The 10,338-nt window shown below is 43.2% G+C and overlaps 5 protein-coding genes across 5 annotated transcripts; 2 read left to right on the top strand and 3 right to left on the bottom strand.

The window, feature by feature from the left end:
* Positions 1-217: 217 nt before the first annotated feature.
* Positions 218-3,802, bottom strand: nxf2 (nuclear RNA export factor 2). Its single transcript, XM_018005709.2, has 9 exons — positions 3,530-3,802; positions 3,223-3,458; positions 2,990-3,166; positions 2,651-2,929; positions 2,444-2,581; positions 2,233-2,379; positions 2,071-2,172; positions 856-1,974; positions 218-799 (listed from the first exon to the last, which is right to left on the bottom strand). Exons 1-9 carry the CDS (start codon positions 3,549-3,551, stop codon positions 494-496), a joined length of 2,526 nt encoding a protein of 841 aa, XP_017861198.1. The 5' UTR covers positions 3,552-3,802; the 3' UTR covers positions 218-493.
* Positions 3,803-3,933: 131 nt separating this feature from the next.
* On the bottom strand, positions 3,934-4,800 carry Smn (survival motor neuron). The gene has a single exon (XM_018005756.2). The coding sequence runs from the start codon at positions 4,697-4,699 to the stop codon at positions 4,010-4,012; it is 690 nt and encodes a 229-aa protein (XP_017861245.1). The 5' UTR covers positions 4,700-4,800; the 3' UTR covers positions 3,934-4,009.
* Positions 4,801-4,936: 136 nt separating this feature from the next.
* Positions 4,937-5,775, top strand: Rpn12 (regulatory particle non-ATPase 12). Its single transcript, XM_018005745.2, has one exon. It carries the CDS (start codon positions 4,937-4,939, stop codon positions 5,729-5,731), a length of 795 nt encoding a protein of 264 aa, XP_017861234.1. The 3' UTR covers positions 5,732-5,775.
* Positions 5,776-5,887: 112 nt separating this feature from the next.
* UQCR-C2 (Ubiquinol-cytochrome c reductase core protein 2) lies at positions 5,888-7,683 on the top strand. The gene is made up of 4 exons (XM_018005732.2): positions 5,888-6,058; positions 6,183-6,316; positions 6,378-6,681; positions 6,748-7,683. The coding sequence occupies exons 1-4, from the start codon at positions 6,014-6,016 to the stop codon at positions 7,588-7,590; spliced, it is 1,326 nt and encodes a 441-aa protein (XP_017861221.1). The 5' UTR covers positions 5,888-6,013; the 3' UTR covers positions 7,591-7,683.
* A 126-nt stretch (positions 7,684-7,809) lies between these two features.
* On the bottom strand, positions 7,810-10,263 carry Syx8 (syntaxin 8). The gene is made up of 2 exons (XM_018005755.2): positions 9,496-10,263; positions 7,810-9,431 (listed from the first exon to the last, which is right to left on the bottom strand). The coding sequence occupies exons 1-2, from the start codon at positions 9,519-9,521 to the stop codon at positions 8,768-8,770; spliced, it is 690 nt and encodes a 229-aa protein (XP_017861244.1). The 5' UTR covers positions 9,522-10,263; the 3' UTR covers positions 7,810-8,767.
* Positions 10,264-10,338: the final 75 nt, after the last annotated feature.

Raw genomic sequence — 10,338 nt, 5'->3', positions numbered from 1 at the left:
ACACAAATATCATTATGAGAACGGCCACCAAAGCTGCAGCGGCAGGAGCAGCAATGCACATCAAGCATCAACGAGCGCAGCAGCAGCCGCCGACAGTGGGCAGCGACGCAGGGCAGAACTGAGCACGAACATAGTAAAATAGGCACTAGAGCAGCAAAGAGAACGCAAGCAGAGAGAGAGCAATTGCAGGTAATCCTTGCTCAGCAAAATCATAAAATTTAGAATAGAAAAATATGCAAAAATTGTGTATTTTTTATAGTTGATCAGTACGCAGAGGTATTAGTAGTGCTTTTTGGTATTTCTGCTAATCACAGAGATTATGTTTGGTAACAGTTATTTGATTTGTTGGCTCTTGAGTGTAAAGGTGTGTTGAGTGTTTTTGCTGTCGCAGTTGCTGATATCGTCAAATTTCTCTATAAATTGACTTAATCGAGGCACTTGAGGTGCGCCTGCGTCACATGTACATATATGCAGATAAGAAATCCGTTATTCCTTAGATAAATGCTTCGTCTGGTAATTCATTTTTCTCGTCCAATTGAAGGAACTGATGAAGTGCGGATCGAATGCTCCAATTGGCCTCCTCTTGCAGGATACGGGTGCACCACTTGGGGCGCAGTCCGGTTATTTCCTGAAAGATGTGCAGCTTATGCTCCTTAACATCCAGAGAGTCATCAGGCTCTGGCTCCACCTCGGGCGGCTTGACAACCTTGAAGGCATCTCGCAGCTGCTTTGGCGTCGGATTCATAATGTTGAGACGTTCGTTGGCAATAATCATGCGCTGAGCTCCTTCGCCAACGCCCTGTAAAGGAGCAGAAGTTGAGAAGCGCTTGGAGTAACTATTCCAATCACACTTACCCGCCCAGTGTCCCGCACTCGGAGCACGAACTGCCTGCTAAAGGCGAGCAACAAGTCCGGCTCATCGCGCAGCACGCCAGTCACATAGATCATGGCGCCTTGTTCATCGTGGTGCATCACATCCGTTTGCAGCGAGATGTAGTCATGCGTCACCTCTGGCAGCTGCATCAGAGCCTGCATTACATCATGTTCGCCCACATGCACGCGACACGTGTCCATCGAATTCTTGAGCAGATTCCTGCTGAAGTAATTGTATTTGTTGATGCGCTTGCACAGCTCATTCGTCGGCTTGGTGGGATGGGCACGGCGGATGTCAAAGCTGCAGGTCAGCGTGAAAATGGACTCGTCAGTGTAGAAGCGGTTTAGGGTAAGGCGCGTATCCGTTTGCTCAAAATCCTGCAGGTAGGGATATAAGAACAGTTCGCCCGCTAGCTCATAGCCACTCGTGTCGCAGAGGAAATCCTTCTGGGGTGTCAAGCCCGGCTTTGTGCTCAAGTCCACATCGTCCAGTCGCAAGAGACCAGGACATACCTTCTTCACATCCCGAATATACTCACTGGGCAAGACGTATTTTTGGCACAAAGGATTGCCGTGCAATCGCAAGGACCTCAATGGGATCTCGTTCAGCGCAGTTAGCATCGACAGATCATAGATCCAATTCTTACCAAGATCCAAAGCCAGCAGGCCATTCAGCAACGATAATGTGCGCAAATTGAGGCCCAAAATCTTATTGTCGCCCAACCGCAATTCAATGCAGTTGCCTAGGAATTTGCGCGATGCCATCCGCAGGACGCTGCTTAGGATGCGCGGCGAGCTTAAGCTAACGATGACATTCTCCAATTGTTCTGAGCTTTGAAAGTCCTCCAGATTCAGGACACGATTGGTGGCATTGAAGCGGTGCTGCAAAGCCTGCTCAATGCATTTCTTCGGCTGCAAATGTCCTTGCTTCATGGCGGTCACATTCATGCGCAGAAAATAGGGTATGGAGTTCCGATAAGTGAGCTCCTGCTCATCTGGCGTGATTTGAGGAATCTTTATTTGAAGATTGCAATCGTTGACCAGGTGCTCAATTTGATCGAAGCACTCACGCACCAGAAATCGATGCTGGGCAGATTCAAACTGAAACAAATGGAAAGCAACGTAAGTAATGATAATCAAAAAGAGTTGGGTTATATTTCGGATCCTGAAACATCCTTGACAGCCCCTCTAGCTCACCTTGTAGTAACATGGATAAAATTCACTCAATTCAGGCGAAACCATTACAAAGAAAAAGTTAAATAGGTCCTCCTTGTTGAACTTATGATCCGCATCGGGAATCTATAATAATAGGGTTTGTTATAATTGTGTTCTCTGGCATTCCTCACATATATACTCTACCAGAAAGGCATGCCAATGCTTGCTATCCTTGAACTTTGATAGCATTGACTTGTTGGTCCAATCGATGCGCACCCCGTCGCACTCCATGTCAATCTCATAGTTGAGCGGCGTGTATAGCTTGTGGAGCTTATCAAAGGGTACGCCATCCTAAAAGTACAGAGTAATAGAATATTTTATAATACTCGATGATGATCTATTAGTTTCGTCTTACCACAAATTGAAAATTGTTAATCAAAGGGCTTAAGCAATCGGGAAACTTATTGGCCTTTGTTAAAGGATTGTTTGCCAAATAGAGGTGTTTTGCTCTCACACGTTCTAGATCGCTGCAGAGGCGCTTAGAGGATTGGATCTGCAATTGAGAAACATTAGTTCAAGTCTTTTTATATATACATATATCTATGTTTATCTAACTACTCACCGAATTTCCTGTTATATCCAATAATTCATAGTCAAAATCGCCAAAGATTCGCATGGGTGAAATATCGGTGAGATCATTTTGGGATAAATTGAATCCCTTTATGGCACGACGACGATCGTCGTTGTTGTGTATGGTCGAGCAGACCAGATGAAAGGTGAATGAATTTTTCAATCTGACCTCAAAGTATTTGAACGCTGGATGATTGTTAAACTTGCTAAGGTTCACAACGTTCTCCACGCCACGATGGTTCTCCAGACGATTTAAGAGGCGATCGGTTACCTGCAGATATAGAGAATTGCAGAAATCATGCAATTGTGAACCACTATACTTATACTTTACCTGGGATATGATTAGTGTAGGTGAAATGTGACTCCTCTGATGCTCAGCCACATTGAACCACGCGGCCATGGGGATAGAGGCACCGGAAATGAGGCGAAGGGTTAAGCTGCGCTTGAATAACAGATCCAATGCCGGCTTACAGGCGCGTACAAAAAAGGAGTCCACCAATTGGCCCGTCTGCAGTCAGCGAAAGCAAATTAGTAAATCAGCAAAATAATAGAGATCCAACATACTTTATAGTTAACTGGATAGAACGGTTCATTCTCCACCGTCTCGTAAATAGCATTCAATATCAGCTCCTTGGGATTCGTTGTAAAATTGAGTATACCCTCGTGATGGACGCAAATTTCAACCCAGTTCAAGCCGGGGCCACTGTCGTAGTGCCGGGTCTTATAAAACCTGCGCGCATCTCTGTACTGCACCGCAATGGGCTGGTACTCGAGGCCACAGTTTATCAGACGATCGCGTGCTGTAAGGATCCATTGATTTTATATTTACTATGTTAATTAAAAAAACAAATTTATAATTTATAATTCTTACGCTTCCATTGACTTTCGTCCATTTTGGTTGATTGACAGCCAACGATAGCTTAAAATATCGGGTGTCCTAAGTAATCGACAAGTCAATCAAGCTGTAAATTCTTGCCTGCACGTGGTACAAATGTGAAATAATCGCTGATATTTGTACCAATGTTACGTTGATATTTTTGGTTCCATCAACAATATCCAACATTAAAATAGAAAAATACACATTTTCGTAATTTTTACGCTTATATATGGAATATTTGCTCCAATTTTATGCATTTGGTACATTTCTATGGTACAAGATAATTTTGTAAGGTGGCAACCACGGTCGCGTGCAAGCTGAAATCACTGCTGAAATCAAAGGCGATGTAGGATCGATAAATCTAAGCTGCTGTTCAGCTTGAAAGTAAAAAACTATGATTTAATTAATACTTATTGTATTGTTATTATTTAAATCTTATTGCCTACAACAGAGTCTTTCAGATTACATATGAAATTACTTCTTGGGCGACTTCTTCTTCGCCTTGCTCTCCTTTCTGCCCTGATAGAGGCCTGTATAGTAGCCAGACATGTACCAAGCCGTCAACATAGCGACAAAGTCCTGTTCCGGCTCACTATCCATGCCGCCAGTGGGCGAGAACATGGGCGGAACAAGTGGCATTGGTGGCATCACCAACCCAGGTCCACCCAATCGTCCACTCGATGAGCCCTTGCTTTTCGAGCTAGACTTCTTGGAAGCCTTGGCACGCTGCTCTGGCTGCGCTTCCTCGGTCTCAGCGCGTTTAGAATAGAGTATTTGTTCGCGACGCGCCTTGTTGCCCCAACTGGGCAATAGATCAGCCAGGAGCACCTCCTGTTCGTTTTCATAGCCAACATAGCGTAGCACGCAGGTGCCCGCAATCTCATTGATGGATATCACTGTGCCCTCGTAGTCCAATCCATCGGTATATGTGGCACGTGCAAAATCACCAACTTTGAAAACTAGCTCCTGCTCTTCGGCCTCTTCCTGCGGTTCCAAATCGACATCTGAAGTTGAAGCTGCTTCTTTTTTTTCGGGTCTATTTTCCTCATGCGTGTTGGTTGAGTCGGCAATGCGACGAGCGAGCGTTTCACGTGCCAAATTTATGGAGTCATCGTAGGCCTTTATTAATAGGCTATCCTCCCAAATAAGTTGTTCGTCAGACATTTGCAATTTAATTTTTGTGCGGAGATTCAATTGAATATGTGACAATTCGAAACGCGAAATGACATTAACTTAATCGATATATCGTGGTACATATCGATGATAACAGAGTTGCCATAGCATTAACATTGTACTCTCTGTGAATAGCAACAGAGAAAGAGGCAGAGCAAAAGCGAAAATCATTCTCAGCTCACAATTTTGTGTTTTGTTGCGAATATTAATTTCAAATAATAAAGAATAATGGCTGCAGTGGAAACGTTGTACAAGGAACTCTGTGCTGAATGGTCCAAGCGACCACCAAATACACAGCGATGCGGGCAGCTGCTGGATCAGCTCAAAGTGGCGTTGGTCAAAATGCAATTTCTGCCCACAGACGGCAAAGATGCACAGAACTCGAAGAAGCAACTTTTGTTGGCACGCGCCGTGTTGGAAATCGCTGTGGAGCATAGTGTACTGACCAAGGATTTACTCGCCTTCGAAAGGTACATGTCACAGTTGAAATGCTACTATTACGACTATGCCAAGATAATTGGCGAATCGGACAGTAAATACAAATTGTTGGGCCTCAATCTTCTCTATCTGTTGTCCGGCAATCGTGTTTCCGACTTCCATACCGAACTGGAGCTCCTGTCGGTTGACATAATACAGCACAATCAGTACATACGTCCTATTCTGGCACTGGAACAATATATCATGGAAGGACGCTACAATAAGATCTTCCAGGCGAAATCCTCAATGCCTGCCGAGATCTACAATTATTTCATGGATTTATTGGTCGAGACGGTGCGGGATGAAATCGGCGCCTGCATTGAGATGTCCTACGAGAAGATTTCGGCTAAAGATGCTGCAAAACGACTCAATCTGCGTGTGCCGGATGAAATCAAAGCGTTCGGCGAGAAACGTCAATGGAAATTGGAAAGCAATGGAAATTACAGTTTTACCGATCGCAGCATTAAGCCCAAGGAGCTGCTGCCCTCGGTGGAGCTGGCTGAGCAGGTGCTTAGCTATGCCCGCGACTTGGAAATGATAGTTTAAGCTACCAGCAAATTTTGTAATAAAAATAAAAACCCTAAATAATACGTTTAGTAAAAAATGTTTATTTGACACAAAAGTATGACCATATAACATTGCCCATAAACAAATCGATGATTTCTAGAAAAATCATCGTTAGAATATATAAATTGAAAAATCGATAGCTCATTGCTGCCGCACATCACTAACTTGTGGGAACGAACGGGTGGAAAAAAATAGTCGCTCGCTCGCTGCGATTTATTGTTATTAAAATTTGTTAAATAAGTCAAAAAGAAAACAAAATCAATGGCCTGCAACGCTAGCAAGACGCATCTGTTGCGCTCAATTGCCGTAAGTTCTATGCATTATGTGAGCTGTTGCACTTAACCAACAAATCTCGATTGATGCAAAAAAAATTTTTGCGTTCCGTGTTACGTAAAACGAAAAGTTTGTAATTTTTGGTTGTTTATGTTAGAAACGCGGTTATGCGACCTGCCCACGCCTCGTCGGCGACACCTCGCCCATCGCCGTCAACGTGCTGGATAACAAGCTGGTGGTGGCCACAGCTGATGCCTCGGTGCCCGTTTCTCGTGTCTCCATCGTGCTGCGGTGAGTGCCACGCCTACCAAAAAGAGGCTGCCGTTGTTATGATTGATAATGTAATTCGCAGTGCCGGCTCACGTTATGAAGCGTACGACACACAGGGCGCTTCGCATTTGCTCCGTCTGGCTGGCACCTTGAGCACCGAGAGATCGACGGCCTTTGCCATTGCACGAAACATCCAACAGGTCGGCGGCAGCCTGACCGCTTGGGGCGATCGCGAATTCGTTGGCTACACCGTTGAGACGACCGCAGATAATGTGGAGACCGGTCTGCGTTATCTGCAGGATCTCCTGCAGCCCGCTTTCAAGCCCTGGGAACTTAAGGATAACGCCAAGACCTTGTACAATCAGTTGGATTCGGTGTCCAAAGAGGTATTTATATAAATACATGCTGTACATGGGATTCTATAGTATTCTTCAATAACTCTTCACTTGTAGGAGCGCGCCATTGAGCTGGCACACAAGGCCGCCTTCCGCACCGGTCTGGGCAACTCCATTTACATCCCACGTTTCCAGCTGGGCAATATCTCAAGCGAGAGCTTGCTCCACTTCGTTGGCAGCACCTTCAATCCCAGCACTGCTGCCGTTGTGGGCGTCGGCGTGGACAACAATCTGCTCTCTGGCTTTGCCCAGAATCTGATTTTCCCTAGCGGCGGCGGCTCCGTCAAGAGCAACAATAGCTACTACGGTGGAGATGCACGCAAGGACACAGCTGGAGATCGCGCTGTGGTCGCCGTTGTTGGCGAAGGTGGCGTTGCTAGCAACCAAAACGAGGCTTTGGCATTCGCCATTTTGAGGCAGGCTGTTGGCGGCGGTGCTGCCACCAAGCGTGGCAAGTCCGCCGGCGCCTTCGGCGAGGCCGTCAGCTGCGCAGGTGATGCACCCGTGTCATACCAAGCCATCAACAAATCCTATACAGACGCCGGAGTCTTCGGCTTTGTCGCTTCCGCCGGCAGCAAAGATATTGGCAAGGCAGTTGATTTCCTGGTGCGCGCCCTGAAATCTGGCTCTGTGTCCGATAAGGATGTAGCTCGTGGCAAGGCAGTGCTGAAGGCACGTGCCCTGTCCAACTACTCGTCCGACGGTGAATTGAGCAAGCAAATCGCTCGCCAGGCGGCCATCACCCGAACTGTGCTGGAAGCCGATGCTTTGGTGGCTGCCATCGATGCCGTCTCAGTGCAACAGGTGCAGGCGGCGGCCAAGAAGGTTGCGGGCTCCAAGCTCTCGGTCGGTGCCATCGGCAATCTAGCCAATGTGCCCTACGCTTCCGACTTGGCTTAAGTAGTTAATCTTGTAAACAAAAAAAAAATGTAATTTAAATACCCTGCCTGGAGACATAACGAAATAAAACTGTTGTCATTCACGATATCGAAATTAGAGAATGTTTTATGTGTGGTATATAATATATATGTGTCCTTTATCATCTAGCTTAGCTAGATCAGATATTGGACTGTTATTTGGATTATTTCGTTCTTTCTTTTTTATCTATTAATTAAACAATTCTTCATAAAACAAAGTTTTTTATTTATAAACAAGATTTTAAAATTGAAACTCGACATTTGCCGAATTCGAAAATGCCCTTGCGGCAGCTATAGAAATTTATGATATAGGGGTTGCAGTTAAGATTCAGATATTTGATAGATAGCAAACTGCATATAAGAATATGTTTTGTATATATGATAGATACTTGATATATATATATAATGCTATATCTGATAGATCAAGTATGATTTAGCTGATATATAATTGGGAAAATATATATAGAGTGCAAATATTATACACATTTTAATTTATTATATATTTTTCCATATATTATAATAAAAGTTTATTATGAAATATTTTCGAAAATCGAGAAAATTCAATTTTCAACTGATAATTTCTATATACAGCATATATAATATTGATATATATTTTATTTAATGTATTTTAGGCACTTGATGTAACTTTTTGGTGAGAGAATAAGTAAAATGTTCAAGTTAAAAAATATGTATAAAGTAAAATCATTCTATATATTTAAATATGATGTCGATAGAGATCGATTTAGATTATCGTTGTAGAACTTGACTGACTTTGGTGAGAATTACATTGCGACTCTAAACAACAGACAGACGAAGACTATATATACTTGAATGTTGTTACAGATCAGCCATATAGATAAATATATACATATCAGTATACAACAACAATTGACATAAATGAAATATATATACATATACATAGGAAAAATTTATATATAATGAATGCTGCAAGGGCATTTTAACATTATTTAATATATATATATATATAAAGTATACACATATGCATACATTCAACAAAAATCTTAGCAAATGCTTTACAGGCATACACAATGGGTTATAGATATATCTTGCATATATACAAATATAAACACATATATATGTATGTGCTATATATACCGATATATCTAGCTCCTATTCGCAACATAGTTGTAACCTGTCCCTCAGACAAGCACCACAATAAGAATGGCCACAAAGAGCAGTACTATGACCAGCCAATAGCCCCAGGTGCTATCCTTTCTGGTCACCTGGCCAATGGTGCGCGTTTCACGCTGCACGCCCGCTTCCACGCGATCCATTGTGTTGGCCAGATTGTCCAGTATATTATGCTGATCGTCCACCTCTTCGTAGACCTGGGTGGCCAGCTGGCGCTGTCGCGAAAGGGTCGCCGACAGCGCCTCCAGTCCCCGATCCTGTTCCTCGAGTATCGCGGCCTGGGTTAATTTTAAGCTGACAATATCTGAGGGCGGAGCAGCAGCAGCGGCTGTTGTGCCCATTTGCTGCCAGACTGAGGTGGAGCTGGTTGAGGGGCGTGCGCTGTTGCTGTTGATCGTGGCATCTATGCTGCGTAAGTCTGAGTTGAGCTTGTCGAAGTTTATGCGACGCTGCTGCAGCTCATGCTCTGAACAGGACTCCCAAGTGATGGCATTATCCAGAACGACCTTGAGATGTTTCACATCTTTGGCCAGCTGCTCACGGCTCACATCAATGCTGTTCGTTAGCTTTGCATATTCCGGAGAGGCGACGGCGCCGCCCAGCTGCCTCCGCTTGTGCAGCAGACCAAGCAGCTGATGTCGCAGACGTTCGCAGCCCTCAAACTCGATGTCCCTGCAAACGTTGGCGATAAACATATATATATATATAAATTAGTATTAGTACTTCTCACGCATACCATGAGTCATGATCTACAAGCGACATATTTTTTCAAATCTTTATCGCAGCCAATTAAAGCATTTGTAAGCGTTCTCTTCAATTTTCGCCAATTGCGTTGTTTTCTTTCTTCTTCTACTTCGTCTGGTATTGCAGTGACTCGCAATCAGCTGTTCGGTTAACAGCGCTGCGGTTTCTTAACATTCCGTATTTTTAGGCAGTTTTATAACATATATTTCAAAATATGTATAAAAAAGCATTTTATGACAAAATAAATTATTTTTTACATACAATTTATTTATACAACTCATGAATTTGAAATAAAACAATCAACGCATTTAACAGTTGCATAACTGCTCTCAATGCAACAGCGATGGCCGTTTGGCTAGATTCCCGCTAACTAAATGGCCAGTTATATGGCAAAATATTTATGTATTTTTTTGGTTAAAAAAGTCCTTGATAGCTTTTAACTTATAACTATTGAGTTTAGACTTTTTGTATAATTTAATAAATATACAAATTAGTTATATGAAGCTAACTCTCTGTCAAAAGTAGGTACCAAAATAGTAGCAGCACTAAAGAGCATGCTAACAGAGAACACAACAGAATTTGCAAGCAACAGCTGTCAGCTGTTTGCCCGCTTTTATTTAACAGAATAATACAGGCGGGATTTGGCTGCAATTATGTATGGTACCCACTACAGATAAACATGTAAAAGTACAATTTAAAATAAATTTAAATAACTTGTAATATATATACAAGATTTACACTATTTTTCTCTACATTTAATTGCACATACTGTAAACAGCATATCGTCTGCTAATCTCTCTAACAGCAAACACTACCATCTGTTACTGTTGACCAC

This window comes from Drosophila arizonae, chromosome 4 (assembly GCF_054131065.1).
Source record: "Drosophila arizonae isolate 15081-1271.41 chromosome 4, UAZ_ARI_1.0, whole genome shotgun sequence".
In the NCBI taxonomy this organism is placed as follows: Eukaryota; Metazoa; Arthropoda; class Insecta; order Diptera; family Drosophilidae; genus Drosophila; species Drosophila arizonae.
This window is presented reverse-complemented; position numbering and strand designations above follow the sequence as displayed.